Below are 16,869 nucleotides of genomic sequence, written 5' to 3' on the forward strand. Positions count from 1 at the left end.
TGTGATAATACTGAGCATAGTCTACACTGTAAGTTAATGTAACGTTGAAAAATAAACTACAATTCATAACGATTAGGACAAGGCTGAGGTTGGAAGCGGGGGATGGGGCTAACCCTAGTCACAGGATAAGGTTGTGACTGCTAATAAGACCAGTCTAATGATTAGGCTGGAGAGGGGGCTAAGACCAGTATAAGCTTATATAAGCTTCCATGTAAAAATAAAGTAAAATTGACCAGTCTATGATGATAAGGCTAGAGGCTGGGGCTAACACTAGCTTAAGTCTATGGTTGTGACTAGCCACAGCCCTTGTCACAAATTTAGACTTAGACTAGTGTTAGCCCCAGCCTTATCATCATAGACTGGCTGGGGAATGGGAATGAGGCTAAGACTGGGGCTTATTAAGTACACCCATCTAGTACCATGTAGGAACCCCCTTTGTCGCCAAAACAGCCTGAATTCTTCGGGGCGTGGAACCATTGCTCAATTGGTATCAATGGATCTAACGTGTGCCAGGAAAACATACCTCACACCATCGCGCCACCAGCCTGTTCCATTGACACCAGGCAGGGTGGGGCCATGAACTCTGCGCACGCCAAATCCTGACTCTGCCATCAGCATGACGCAACAGGAAGTGGGATTCAGCAGATCAGGGGATGTTTATCCACTCCTCAACTGTCCAGTGTTGGTGATCGCCTGCCCACTGGAGCCGCTTCTTCTTGTTTTTAGCTGATAGGAGTGGAACCCGGTGTGGTCGTCTGCTACAATAGACCAGCTGTGACAAGGACTGATGAGTTGTGATGCCGTTCTGCACACCAATGCTGTACTGCGACATTATTTGCCTGTTTGTGACCTGCCTGTTAGCTTGCACGATTCTTGCCATTCTCCTTCAACCTCTCTCATCAATGAGCTGTTTTCGCCCCTAAGACTGCCGCTGACTGGATGTTTTTGGTTTGTCGCACCATTCTCAATAAACCTTAGACACTGTCGTGTGTGAAAAGCCTAGAAGGCCGGATGTTTCTGAGATACCGGAACCGGTGCGCCTGGCACCGACGATCATACCACGCTCAAAGTCGCTTAGGTCACTCGTTTGGCCAATTCTAACGTTCAATCAAACAGTAACTGAATGCCTCGATGCCTGTCTGCCTGCATCATATAGCAAGCCATGGCCACGTGACAACCATTTTCATGAACAGCATACCTAATAAACCTGCCACTGAGTGTATATGCCAACATAAGATGAGGCCTTAGGCTGGTCAGTCTGAGGAGAGGGTACTGGGGTCTGGAGCTGAGAGAGGGAGGACAGATGAAGAAGCACGAGCAGCCTGATAGGTTATGACAGGAGCAGTATCCTCCCCCTCTACAGGAGCAGGGTGGCTCAAATGAAAATCTATATCCCATGGCTCTGCCAGCTGAGAGGATACACAGGGGCTACTGGTCAGTCAAACATAGCCAGACCACAGCATGCGCATGCGCGCACGCACGCACGCACGCACACACACACACACAAACAGACAGACACACGCACGCACACAAGAAAAAGGAGAGAGAAAGAGACAGAGAGACAGATAGACAGACAGACCCAATAGCTTTCTCTTATCACAGAGCGAGCCTCAACAGTGTATCCTGCCACAGCATATCTGTCCCTCTCCAGACAGAAGCAGATAGATATTGATCCAGAGACCACACCACCACTTTCTCTCAGTGTGCTTTCCCTCTCTCTCCATCTGTTCTGTCCACTCAGCAAACAGACTGGAGCGCTATGACTGTAAACAGCAGTAAACTAAAACAGACATCGCTAAAAACATATCTGGGTAATGTGACTGAATTCGGCGCGCCAGTTGTCCGAGCGTTTGTTTGGTGCCGATCGTAAAGTCGGTGGTTTATGGTTTATGCTCTCGTAAATGATTCATATTCCCGCCAGTCTCATTCTCTCATGCTAAATTCTGGAGCAGGACTGTGTGTATGTGCGTGTGCGTGTGTGTGTGTGGGGGGGCGCACTAATTAGCATGTCTCCTCTCCACTCATTAACTGGACATGTGTTTGTGTGTATGAGGGAAGTACGTACGTTGCTAACACAACCCTGCTCCGAACACAGCGCTATTACTACACTATACACACCCTGACTGCTCCGAACACAGCGCTGTTACTACACTATACACACCCTGACTGCTCCGAACACAGCGCTATTACTACACTATACACACTCTGACTGCTCCGAACACAGCGCTGTTACTACACTATACACACCCTGACTGCTCCGAACACAGCGCTGTTACTACACTATACACACCCTGACTGCTCCGAACACAGCGCTGTTACTACACTATACACACCCTGACTGCTCCGAACACAGCGCTGTTACTACACTATACACACCCTGACTGCTCCGAACACAGCGCTGTTACTACACTATACACACCCTGACTGCTCCGAACACAGCGCTGTTACTACACTATACACACCCTGACTGCTCCGAACACAGCGCTGTTACTACACTATACACACCCTGACTGCTCCGAACACAGCGCTATTACTACACTATACACACCCTGACTGCTCCGAACACAGCGCTGTTACTACACTATACACACCCTGACTGCTCCGAACACAGCGCTGTTACTACACTATACACACCCTGACTGCTCCGAACACAGCGCTGTTACTACACTATACACACCCTGACTGCTCCGAACACAGCGCTGTTACTACACTATACACACCCTGACTGCTCCGAACACAGCGCTATTACTACACTATACACACCCTGACTGCTCCGAACACAGCGCTGTTACTACACTATACACACCCTGACTGCTCCGAACACAGCGCTGTTACTACACTATACACACCCTGACTGCTCCGAACACAGCGCTATTACTACACTATACACACCCTGACTGCTCCGAACACAGCGCTGTTACTACACTATACACACCCTGACTGCTCCAAACACAGTGCTATTACTACACTATACACACCCTGACTGCTCCGAACACAGCGCTATTACTACACTATACACACCCTGACTGCTCCGAACACAGCGCTATTACTACACTATACACACCCTGACTGCGCCGTACACAGTGCTATTACTACACTATACACACCCTGACTGCTCCAAACACAGCGCTATTACTACACTATACACACCCTGACTGCTCCGAACACAGCGCTGTTACTACACTATACACACCCTGACTGCTCCGAACACAGCGCTGTTACTACACTATACACACCCTGACTGCTCCGAACACAGCGCTATTACTACACTATACACACCCTGACTGCTCCGAACACAGCGCTGTTACTACACTATACACACCCTGACTGCTCCAAACACAGTGCTATTACTACACTATACACACCCTGACTGCTCCGAACACAGCGCTATTACTACACTATACACACCCTGACTGCTCCGAACACAGCGCTATTACTACACTATACACACCCTGACTGCGCCGTACACAGTGCTATTACTACACTATACACACCCTGACTGCTCCAAACACAGCGCTATTACTACACTATACACACCCTGACTGCTCCGAACACAGCGCTGTTACTACACTATACACACTCTGACTGCTCCGAACACAGTGTTATTACTACACTATACACACCCTGACTGCTCCGAACACAGCGCTGTTACTACACTATACACACCCTGACTGCTCCAAACACAGCGCTATTACTACACTATACACACCCTGACTGCGCCGAACACAGCGCTATTACTACACTATACACACCCTGACTGCTCCGAACACAGTGCTATTACTACACTATACACACTCTGACTGCTCCGAACACAGCGCTGTTACTACACTATACACACCCTGACTGCTCCGAACACAGCGCTGTTACTACACTATACACACCCTGACTGCTCCGAACACAGCGCTATTACTACACTATACACACCCTGACTGCAAGTGCAACCTTGCTTCATAACATCAGAGTCAGACAAACATGTTGACGGATTTAGAAATGTGTGATTCTGAAATACAAACGCAGAAAGCAATAACTAGTCATTAGCTCTTCCTGACTGCAACTCCAATCTCCATGATGTTCTTAACTGGGTTCCCAGCCTGTTTCTTTTAGGAACTATTTTGACAGAATATGAATCACACACACTCAGTGAAAGTGAGAGAAAGTCCACGTGTACACAAACACTCTGAGTGTCAGTCCCACAGAGCACACGCTCCAACTGAGGGACTGACTGCAAGCAACAAATAAAATCCAAACTGTCAATTACAGCAGGAATTACTCAGCGTTTATGAAAGCTACCTGCGTGGGACAATGTGTAAACACAAAACCAGTCATAACTGACTTTCAGCCTGAAACACTTTATCCTTAGTGGTTATCCACTAACAGTTTGTTTTCAGGCGAGTGTACCCAGCTGTATCTGGAGCGTGAAAGATGAGTGTGTGTGGCCTACCGCTGGTGGTTGCCGTGGAAACATACCATCACAGCCCTAATCACAATTAACGGTCCAGCTAAATGACCACCCACCTCTACCCTAGTACACGATAATTACATACCTACGGTTACACTTCTACTGTGTTTATTTTACATTAGGCCTTGGCCTTGTTTGTCATTCAGTGTAAATCCTGCACTCGGTCAGTTACAGGCACACAATGTACCAATGACCTTTAAGCACATACAGCACAGGAGGTGCTTTTCAATGAATGCTTTCTCTTTCTTTTATATTGATAGTTCTGAGAAACCGTGTGATGTACATACACACACACACACACACACGCACACACACACACACGCACGCACACACACACGCACGCACGCATGCACGCACACACACACACACACACACACACACGCTACTTGGAGAATAGAGGGTCTTTGGTTTGGTTGGTCTTTGCAATACTTTGAGAGCAGTTGGATCATTTCAATAGCAGCTCCTGACGTCTGCTGCCTCTGGTGTCGCTCACAGGCAGGCAGGCAGGCAGGCAGGCAGACAGGCAGGCAGACAGGCTCACCAATCTCTCTCAATCACTGAGTCAGTGTAGAGGGGACTCAACAATCACATAAAACATGCTGTTCCAACAGGCCCCAGTAATTATGTTCCACACTATAAGGTAGAAGAACCACTGTTAGTTCTAATGACACTATTATAATGTCAGAACATACACAGAAGTCAGCGAGAGAGGGGGGGAGAGGCACAGAGGGGGGGAGATGGGGAGAGGGGGAGGGAAGGAGAGAGGGAAAGAGGGAAAGAGAAACCCAGACCACATTGGTTTATCAGACGTTAATTAGATGTAATGCTTGAAAGCCTTCGATGGAGACGAGCTATCATTTTCCGACTAAATTACGGGCGTCAATCTCCCGTGCTATTCCTTAAGTCCCCTGATTCTCTTTAACATTTTTACACCAACAACGTATTTTCAATCGTTGGGCTGGGCAGGCTCTAAATGGAGACAACTTCTATTAAGATAATGATTCTGGTTAATCCACAAAAATGAAAAGATGAGATAAGATAGCTTGCGACTGAAGGCCTGATGCAGTAGAAATCTGCATGGCTGTATAGATGTTTATGAATATGTATGGGTTCCATGTAGATATAACAGAGTGGGGAGTGATTGTGTGTATGTATAGAGGTAGTAATATGTGATGTATGGGTTCCATGTAGATATAACAGAGTGGGGAGTGATTGTGTGTATGTATAGAGGTAGTAATATGTGATGTATGGGTTCCATGTAGATATAACAGAGTGGGGAGTGATTGTGTGTATGTATAGAGGTAGTAATATGTGATGTATGGGTTCCATGTAGATATAACAGAGTGGGGAGTGATTGTGTGTATGTATAGAGGTAGTAATATGTGATGTATGGGTTCCATGTAGATATAACAGAGTGGGGAGTGATTGTGTGTATGTATAGAGGTAGTAATATGTGATGTATGGGTTCCATGTAGATATAACAGAGTGGGGAGTGATTGTGTGTATGTATAGAGGTAGTAATATGTGATGTATGGGTTCCATGTAGATATAACAGAGTGGGGAGTGATTGTGTGTATGTATAGAGGTAGTAATATGTGATGTATGGGTTCCATGTAGATATAACAGAGTGGGGAGTGATTGTGTGTATGTATAGAGGTAGTAATATGTGATGTATGGGTTCCATGTAGATATAACAGAGTGGGGAGTGATTGTGTGTATGTATAGAGGTAGTAATATGTGATGTATGGGTTCCATGTAGATATAACAGAGTGGGGAGTGATTGTATGTATGTATAGAGGTAGTAATATGTGATGTATGGGTTCCATGTAGATATAACAGAGTGGGGAGTGATTGTGTGTATGTATAGAGGTAGTAATATGTGATGTATGGGTTCCATGTAGATATAACAGAGTGGGGAGTGATTGTATGTATGTATAGAGGTAGTAATATGTGATGTATGGGTTCCATGTAGATATAACAGAGTGGGGAGTGATTGTGTGTATGTATAGAGGTAGTAATATGTGATGTATGGGTTCCATGTAGATATAACAGAGTGGGGAGTGATTGTGTGTATGTATAGAGGTAGTAATATGTGATGTATGGGTTCCATGTAGATATAACAGAGTGGGGAGTGATTGTGTGTATGTATAGAGGTAGTAATATGTGATGTATGGGTTCCATGTAGATATAACAGAGTGGGGAGTGATTGTGTGTATGTATAGAGGTAGTAATATGTGATGTATGGGTTCCATGTAGATATAACAGAGTGGGGAGTGATTGTGTGTATGTATAGAGGTAGTAATATGTGATGTATGGGTTCCATGTAGATATAACAGAGTGGGGAGTGATTGTATGTATGTATAGAGGTAGTAATATGTGATGTATGGGTTCCATGTAGATATAACAGAGTGGGGAGTGATTGTGTGTATGTATAGAGGTAGTAATATGTGATGTATGGGTTCCATGTAGATATAACAGAGTGGGGAGTGATTGTGTGTATGTATAGAGGTAGTAATATGTGATGTATGGGTTCCATGTAGATATAACAGAGTGGGGAGTGATTGTGTGTATGTATAGAGGTAGTAATATGTGATGTATGGGTTCCATGTAGATATAACAGAGTGGGGAGTGATTGTGTGTATGTATAGAGGTAGTAATATGTGATGTATGGGTTCCATGTAGATATAACAGAGTGGGGAGTGATTGTGTGTATGTATAGAGGTAGTAATATGTGATGTATGGGTTCCATGTAGATATAACAGAGTGGGGAGTGATTGTATGTATGTATAGAGGTAGTAATATGTGATGTATGGGTTCCATGTAGATATAACAGAGTGGGGAGTGATTGTGTGTATGTATAGAGGTAGTAATATGTGATGTATGGGTTCCATGTAAATATAACAGAGGGGGAGGGAAAAGGGGATACCTAGTCATTTGTCCAACTGAATGCATTCAACTAAAATGTGTCTTCCCGCATTTAACCCAACCCCTTTGAATCAGAGAGGTGCAGGGGGCTGCCTTAATCGACATCCACGGCGCCCGGGGAACAGTGGGTTAACTGCTTTGCTCAGGGGCAGAACGACAGATTTTTACCATGTCAGCTCGGCGATTCGATCCAGCAACCTTCTGGTTACTTGCCCAACGCTCTAACCACTAGGCTACCTGCAGTTCGTGATTGTGTGTATATATAAAGGTAGTAATACATGTGCCTGTATAATTTACATAGTAAATGTGTATTGGTTCCATGCAAACAGCAGATTGAAGAGGGGGACAGGAGCTGGGTGAAGATGGTGTGAGGAGAGGGGTGAAGAGAGGAGGAGAGGAGAGGGGTGAAGAGAGGAGGAGAGGAGAGGGGTGAAGAGAGGAGGAGAGGAGGGGTGACGAGAGGAGGAGAGAAGGGGTGAAGAGAGGAGGAGAGGAGGGGTGTCACGTCCTGACCAGTAGAGGGTGTAGTTGGGTCAGGACGTGGCAGAAGAGTCTGTGTTTTGTGCTTTCATTAATTTTGGCCGTGTGACTTCCAATCAGGTACAGCTGTAGAGGGTTGTGGCTGATTGGGAGTCACACATAAGTGGCCTACTTTGCCTTTTGGGTTTGTGGGGAATTGTTGTGTGCACTGCGTTTGGACGAGCATGCCACACTGTTGCTGTTGTCAGTATTGTTTGTTGTTTTGTTTGTTTGTTTGTTTGTTTGTTTGTTTGTTTGTTTGTTTGTTTGTTTGTTTCAAGTGGATGCTCTACTCCTTTTTTTGAACATTAAAAATATGAGTATCCACACTTCCGCTGCGCTTTGGTCCTCTTTCACTGAAGACAATCGTGACACAATTCCCCACCTTAACACGACCAAGCAGCGGAAGAAGGCTGGCGAGGTAAGGGAGACCGAGAGGCACCCCCAAGAATTTTTTAGGGGGGGGCACAAGGGGAGTGTTGAGGGGCAAGAATGGAGCCCCAGGCCACCTCCCCGCACTAGCATGGAGGTGCGTGGTCACAATCGGGTACACCCAGTACCAGCACCACGCACCAGGCTTCAAGTGCGTGAACCCAGCCTCGCCAGTCAACAGTCGTCAGTGCGGCCCGCCAGTCAACAGTCGTCAGAGCTGCCCGCCAGTCAACAGTCGTCAGAGCTGCCCGCCAGTCAACCATCACCAGAGCTGCCCGCCAGTCAACCATCACCAGAGCTGCCCGCCAGTCAACAGTCGTCAGAGCTGCCCGCCAGTCAACAGTCGTCAGAGCTGCCCGCCAGTCAACAGTCGTCAGAGCTGCCCGCCAGTCAACAGTCGTCAGAGCTGCCCGCCAGCCAACAGTCGCCAGAGAGGTCAGACTGCGCTGAACTGCCGGAGTGGCCAGACTGCGCTGAACTGCCGGAGTGGCCAGACTGCGCTGAACTGCCGGAGTGGCCAGACTGCCCTGAACTGCCGGAGTGGCCAGACTGCCCTGAACTGCCGGAGTGGCCAGACTGCCCTGAACTGCCGGAGTGGCCAGACTGCCCAGACTGTCCCGAGTGGCCAGACTGCCCAGACTGTCCCGAGTGGCCAGACTGTCCCGAGTTGCCAGACTGCCCAGACTGTCCCGAGTTGCCAGACTGTCCCGAGTTGCCAGACTGGCCAGACTGTCCCGAGTTGCCAGACTGCCCAGACTGTCCCGAGTTGCCAGACTGCCCAGACTGTCCCGAGTTGCCAGACTGCCCAGACTGCCCCGAGTTGCCAGACTGCCCCGAGTTGCCAGACTGGCCAGACTGCCCCGAGTTGCCAGACTGCCCCGAGTTGCCAGACTGCCCCGAGCTGCCAGACTGGCCAGAACTGCCAGAGTGGCCCGACTGCCGGGAAAGGCCAGAACTGGAGCCACCTCCTGATATAGGTGGGTTGGGGAGTGGGGGTGTAGCACAGTGCCGTCGTTGACGGCAGCCACCCTCCCTTCCCTCCCTTTAGTAGAGGGGAAATTTTGTTTTGTTGTTTGGGGTTGTTGTTTTTGTTTTTTTGTTTTAAAGGTGCTTCCGGGGTTAGCACCTTTAAGGAGGGGGTACTGTCACGTCCTGACCAGTAGAGGGTGTAGTTGGGTCAGGACGTGGCAGAAGAGTCTGTGTTTTGTGGTTTCATTAATTTTGGCCGTGTGACTTCCAATCAGGCACAGCTGTAGAGAGTTGTGGCTGATTGGGATTCACACATAAGTGGCCTACTTTGCCTTTTGGGTTTGTGGGGAATTGTTGTGTGCACTGCGTTTGGACGAGCATGCCACACTGTTGCTGTTGTCAGTATTGTTTGTTGTTTTGTTTGTTTGTTTGTTTGTTTCAAGTGGATGCTCTACTCCTTTTTTTGAACATTAAAAATATGAGTATCCACACTTCCGCTGCGCTTTGGTCCTCTTTCACTGAAGACAATCGTGACAAGGGGTGAAGAGAGGAGGAGAGAAGGGGTGAAGAGAGGAGGAGAGAAGGGGGGTCGTCTTGTCTTGCCTCTTTCATCTTGGCTGCGCTGAAGGAGGGAGTGAGAATGCTGCGTACTCTCTTCCAGTGCTCGTTCCTCAGCATCAGCAGACAGTCACTCATGGGCTTAGTGGCAGACCGGATCGTCTACAGAGTGAAAAGGAGAGAGTATCTGAAGCACACAAGAATATACAGTTGAAGTCGGAAGTTTGCATACACTTAGGTTGGAGTCATTAAAACTCGTTTTTCAACCACTCCACAAATTTCTTGTTAACAAACTATAGTTTTGGCAAGTCAGTTAGGGCATCTACTTTGTGCATGACACAAGTCATTTTTCCAACAACTGTTTACTGTCACGGTTGCTGTAAGAAACGGACCAAGGCGCAGCTTGTGTTTAGTTCCACATATTTAATTACAGTGAAACTTCTTCAACAAAACAATAATAAGCAACAAAACGTGACTACGTAGTGCAACAAGCACAAAACCAAACAATATCCAACAAACACAGGTGGGAAAAATGGCTACCTAAATATGACCCCCAATTAGAGGAAACGATTACCAGCTGCCTCTAATTGGGAACCATACAAAACACCAACATAGAAATATTGAACTAGAACACCCCCAAGTCACGCACTGACCTACTACACCATAGAGAACCAAGGGCTCTCTATGGTCAGGGCGTGACATTTACAGACAGATTTTTTCACTTATAACTAACTCATTGTTTCACAATTCCAGTGGGTCAGAGGTTTGCATATACTAAGTTGACTGTGCCTTTAAAAAGCTTGGAAAATTCCAGAAAATGATGTCATGGCTTTAGACGCTTCTGATAGGCTAATTGACATCATTTGAGTCAATTGGAGGTGTACCTGTGGATGTATTTCAAGGCCTACGTTCAAACTCAGTGCCTCTTTGCTTGACATCACGGGAAAATCAAAAGAAATCAGCCAAGACCTCAGAAAATACCTGGTTCCAGACCTGGTTCATCCTTGGGAGCAATTTCCAAACGCCTGAAGGTACCACGTTCATCTGTACAAACAATAGTACGTAAGTATAAACACCATTAGACCACGCAGCCGTCATACCGCTCAGGAAGGAGACGCATTCTGTCTCCTAGAGGTGAACGTACTATAGTGTGAAAAGTGAAAATCAATCCCAGAACAATAGCAAAGGACCTTGTGAAGATTCTGGAGGAAACAGGTACAAAAGTATCTATATCCACAGTAAAACAAGTCCTATATCGACATAACCTGAAAGGCCGCTCAGCAAGGAAGAAACCACAGCTCCAAACCCGCCACAAAAAAGACAGACTACGGTTTGCAACTGCACATGGGGACAAAGATCATACTTTATGGAGAAATGTCCTCTGGTCTGATGAAACAAAAATAGAACTGTTTAGCCATAATGACCATCGTTATGTTTGGAGGAAAAAGGGAGACGCTTGCAAGCCAAAGAACACCATCCCAACCGTGAAGCAAGGGGATGGCAGCATCATGTTGTGGGGGTGCTTTGCTGCAGGAGGGACCAGTGCACTTCACAAAACAGATGGCATCATGAGGCAGGAAAATTATGTGGATATATTGAAGCAACATCTCAAGACATCTGTCAGAAGTTAAAGCTTGGTTGCAAATGGGTCTTCCAAATGGACAATGACCCCAAGCATACTTCCACAGTTGTGGCAAAATGGCTTAAGGACAACAAAGTCAAGGTATTGGAGTGGCCATCACAAAGCCCTGATCTCAATCCTATAGAAAATTTGTGGGCAGAACTGAAAATGCGTGTGCGAGCAAGGATGCCTACAACCTGACTCAGTTACACCAGCTCTATCAGGAGGAATGGGCCAAAATTCACCCAACTTATTGTGGGAAGCTTGTGGAAGGCTACCCGAAAGGTTTGACCCAAGTTAAACAATTTAAAGGCAATGCTACCAAATTCTAATTGAGCGTATGTAAACTTCTGACCCACTGGGAATATGATGAAAGAAATAAAAGCTGAAATATATCATTCGCTCTACTATTATTCTAACACTTCACATTCTTAAAATAAAGTGGTGATCCTAGCTGACCTAAAACAGGTGATTTTTACTCGGATTAAATGTCAGGAATTGTGAAAAACTGATATTAAATGTATTTGGCTAAGGTGTATGTAAACTTCCGACTTCAACTGTACATGCACTGTACATACTACAGCATACGGATCATGCACATGTACAGTACCAGTCAAAAGTTTGGACACACCTACTCATTCAAGGGTTTGTCTTTATTTTTACTATTTTCTAAATTGTAGAATAATAGTGAAGACATCGAAACTATGAAATAACACATATGGAATCATGTAGTAACCAAAAAAGGGTTAAACAAATCAAAATATATTTTAGATTTTAGATTCTTCAAAGTAGCCAACCTTTGCCTTGATGACAGCTTTGTACACTCTTGGCATTCTCTCAACCAGCTTCACCTCCAACACCCAGCCCCCATGTCAAATATTCTCAGGAGGAGATTTTGTGTTCCTGTCCAGTCGTATGTGGGAAATGGTCATCACTAAGTCCTTAGAGCCTATGGTCCTCTGTGGTGAACCTAACACAGGAAGCAATGCTAGAATACTGAACATATAGAATATAGAACTCCAGTGGAATACAGAGCATTGTGGCTTAAGCTCCAAGACATCACTGATCTTTTACTGTTGGTGTTCATTCATGCTTATTAAGTGTTCATAAATGCTAAAGAAAAGTGTTCATAAATGTTCATAAAGTGATCATAAATGTTCATGAAGCATTGGGTGACATATGTAGGTGCTCTCTGGCTGACAATACTGTACCTTTCATGTGGTATTGTGATGTGTTTACTGGTGTAAACAGTATCCATCATTTTCATTTATTAGCATTTTCCATTGACGGTATAACATTCCAGACAAAATGTAATAAACAATCATTTATTCATCTGTGTGTCTTGGCAATATTCTGTCGGTAAGAATTTATTAGTGCTCTAACACAATAAAATATTTGGAAAGGACAAGTGTTGTTCGGTAGTTTAGAGTGCTTATGCCATATATATTTGGCTTTGTATAGCCACATATTTGCGGCCACAGAATTACAGTGACTTGTGTTTGTTTCTCTGCCTCCATGGAGACTTTCTTTATGGGTCTGCTCCTGCTGCTGGTTGCAGATGGTGTGTAAAGGCTCTGAACCACACACACACACACACACACACACACACACACACACACACACACACACACACACACACACACACACACACACACACACACACACACACACCAACAGCGCACTAGCAATACACCACTCAGAAACACAGCATGTGCCACATCTCCATAATACATCCACATCTCAGCACGATATCCACATCTACTGCTAGAGTGGTTGTTAAGTGAACAATGAGTCAGGAGCTTGGTCATACAGGAAGCGGGCAAGTAAACACCATCTGAGTCAAATTCACTAAATCAAACAGGTAAAAATGTCAATAAGCTCCTGTATCCCCCTGGATCGGAGGGCTGTATTTGTGTGTGTGTGTGTGCTGCATACATACCACAAGATTTCTGGGTCATTGGTGCGCAAAATTTCTGGTGGATTGGTGTTAAAATCAGAGTTCCAATACATGTGTATTTGATTATTTGTTATTTAAATCCTTTTTTTCTGTGTATTTGAGTATTTTCAAATAATTATGCCCGAAACAATTACTTATATCCTATTGATAGCCTACTACTTGAAAGTATTTTCAAATACTTATTTCAAATACTATTTTCAAATGCCTGGGTTAAACGCATGGGAGTGTATTCGAGTCTGTGTATTTGAGTATTTTCAAATACTTTTTAAGTGTATTTCCAAATACATTCCATTATAAAACCGGGTTGTTTGGATCCTGGATGCTGATTGGTTGATAGCAGGGAGTTATTCACGACAATCTCCCTGGGTAATGCCTGTTAACAATTCCATTTGGATTATGAATATGCATCCACTGTCACACAGCCCAGCTAGGCAATTCATAAACTTAATCTCCACTGGAAAATAGTGTCTAGAAATTATTTCTCCATGATTGTAGCCTAGCATTTGGTTTGCAACATTGGGGTTTGTCTAAACCTTGCTGCCTGCCGCTCCATACCTGTGTAACAATGTTGCCGATTTTTTGTTGCAATCTCCACCTTCCCATATAGAGAATGAACGCATCGGGGTGAGATTGACAGCTTCTCTGAGCCAGGCAAATTCATTTATCAGGATCATTATTATGGATATATGCAAATAAATGGCAATAAAAACTAAGTTAAAACAAACAAAAATGCACCTAATTTGCTGTCATTTCAGCTGCTTGATGTGATCGTACGTTAGCGTTAGTTGGCTAGCTAGCAAAGCAGAAGTAGCCAGCGTGCATGGCAACCTTTTTCCTTAGAACGGACGACCAGCCTGCTTTGCTAACAACCATGCCAATCGAATCCAACTTGGCTAGCAGCTTCAGAATCTCAGAACTAACAACTGGCTTTTGTCCGGACTATATCGTACGGTGGAAGGATGAAATAAAATGAATTTACTCATTAAAATAACGTGTTAATAAAAATATGTTGTTAATCTTTTTTATTTTGTTCGCAACCGTTTTATAAAAGGATTAAGGCCCTCAAAACCGGGAATTATTGTGAATAACACCCTCCTGAGGGCTGTTTCCCGGGCCCGACGCGAAGAACAGCCATTAGTCAGGAGTTATTCACACAATAATCCTCGGGTTCTCATGCCTTTTTTGCTTAAATACTCAACCACTTGTCTTGTCAAAAAAAGTATATTTAATGTCTTGAAAGTAATTAAAATACCCCAAATAGTATTTGAACCCAGGTCTGGTTAAACTCACTCTATATACTGTATTAGGCAGTATTTATCCATTGATAATTCAAAATACAATTGATGGTGTCTTGGTAGCATCCTAGGCAGAGAGCTCCTGCAAATGTGTACATATTTTGTTACAAAAAATATATATGTTTTAATTGATTTTGGACCTAAAATGGTTGTTTTTGATAACAATTACTTTTTATTGCATACAGTTGAAGTTGGAAGTTTACATACACCTTAGCCAAATACATTTAAACTCAGTTTTCACAATTCCTGACATTTAATCCGATTAAAAATTCCCTGTCTTAGGTCAGTTAGGATCACCACTTTATTTTAACAATGTGAAATGTCAGAATAATAGTAGAGAGTATGATTTATTTCAGCTTTTATTTCTTTCATCATCAGAAGTTTACATACACTCAGTTAGCATTTGGTAACATTGCCTTTAAATTGTTTAACTTGGGTCAAACGTTTTGGGTAGCCTTCCACAAGCTTTCCACAATAAGTTGGGTGAATTTTGGCCCATTCCTCCTGACAAAGCTGGTGTAACTGAGTCAGGTTGTAGGCCTCCTTACTCGCACAAGCATTTTCAGTTCTGCCCACAAATCTTCTATGGGATTGAGGTCAGAGCTTTGTGATGGCCACTCCAATACCTTGACTTTATTGTCCTTAAGCCATTTTGCCACAACTTTGGAAGTATGCTTGGGGTCATTTCCATTTGGAAGACCCATTTGCAACCAAGCTTTAACTTCCTGACTGATGTCTTGAGATGTTGCTTCAATATACCCACATAATTTTACTTCCTAATGATGCCATCTATTTTGTGAAGCGCACCAGTCCCTCCTGCAGCAAAGCACCCCCACAAAATGATGCTGCCACCCCCGTGCTTCACGGTTGGGATGGTGTTCCTCGGCTTGCAAGACTCCCTCTTTTTCCTCCAAACATAACGATGGTCATTATGGCCAAACAGTTCTATTTTTGTTTCATCAGACCAGAGGACATTTTTCCAAAAAGTATGATCTTTGTCCCAATGTGCTTTTTTATGGCTGTTGTGGAGCAGTGGCTTCTTCCTTGCTGAGCGGCCTGTCAGGTTATGTCGATATCCACGTTTTACTGTGGATATAAAAACAAGGTCCTTTGCTGTTGTTCTGGGATTGATTTGCACTTTTTGCACCATAGTACGTTTATCTCTAGGAGACAGAATGCGTCTCCTTCCTGAGCGGTATGACGGCTGCGTGGTCCCATGGTGTTTATACTTGCGTACTATTCTTTGTACAGATGAACGTGGTACCTTCAGGCGTTTGGAAATTGCTCTCAAGGATGAACCAGATTTGTATAGATCTACAATTGTTTTTCTGAGGTCTTGGCTGATTTCTTTTGATTTTCCCACGATGTCAAGCATAAATACACTGAGTTTGAAGGTAGGCCTTGAAATACATCCACAGGTACACCTCCAAATGACTCAAATTATGTCAATTAGCCTATCAGAAGCTTCTAAAGCCATGGCATCATTTTCTGGAATTTTCCAAGCTGTTTAAAGGCACAGTCAACTTAGTGTATGTACTTCTGACCCACTGGAACTGTACAGTGAATTATAAGTTAAATAATCTGTCTGTAAATAATTGTTGGAAAAATCATTTGTGTCATGCACAAAGTAGATGTCCTAACCGACTTGCCAAAACTATAGTTTGTTAACAAGAAATGTGTGGAGTGGTTGAAAAACGAGCTTTAATGAATCCAACCTAAGTGTATGTAAACTTCCGAGCATTTTCCTCGTTGACTTACCATTCTGTTGGGGAAGGTGCTGAAGTCCTTTACCATGATCTGTCTGAGCATGTCAGGGTCAGCTACCACCACCACGGGCCTCCGGCCTAAATAGTATCTGGAGAGACAACACAGGACAGGATGACATGCCAGACACATTTGTTTGCACGCATTCACACACAAAGGCATTCACACAGGAGCATGCACACAGCCACACACCCACACACACACACACACACACACACACACACACACACACACACACACACACACACACACACACACACACACACACACACACACACACACACACACACACACACACACACACACAAACAGACACACATACACCACACACACACAAACGGCTGTGGGGCTAGCATGAATAAATAACAGG

The 16,869-nt window shown here is 44.6% G+C and overlaps 1 protein-coding gene across 3 annotated transcripts in view; it reads right to left on the reverse strand.

Annotated features, from left to right (window-relative positions):
- LOC115152206 (thromboxane-A synthase) overlaps nt 1-16,869 on the reverse strand; it is a 95,473-nt gene that overhangs the window by 31,155 nt on the left and 47,449 nt on the right. For all 3 annotated transcript variants that reach the window (XM_029696807.1, XM_029696808.1, XM_029696809.1), the window contains exons 5-6: nt 16,494-16,590; nt 9,908-10,024 (exon numbers count right to left, since the gene is read on the reverse strand). In XM_029696807.1, the coding sequence (XP_029552667.1) occupies nt 9,908-10,024; nt 16,494-16,590 (214 nt within the window). The remainder of the gene's footprint in view (nt 1-9,907; nt 10,025-16,493; nt 16,591-16,869) is intronic.

The sequence above is a fragment of the Salmo trutta genome, chromosome 17 (assembly GCF_901001165.1).
Source record: "Salmo trutta chromosome 17, fSalTru1.1, whole genome shotgun sequence".
In the NCBI taxonomy this organism is placed as follows: domain Eukaryota; kingdom Metazoa; phylum Chordata; class Actinopteri; order Salmoniformes; family Salmonidae; genus Salmo; species Salmo trutta.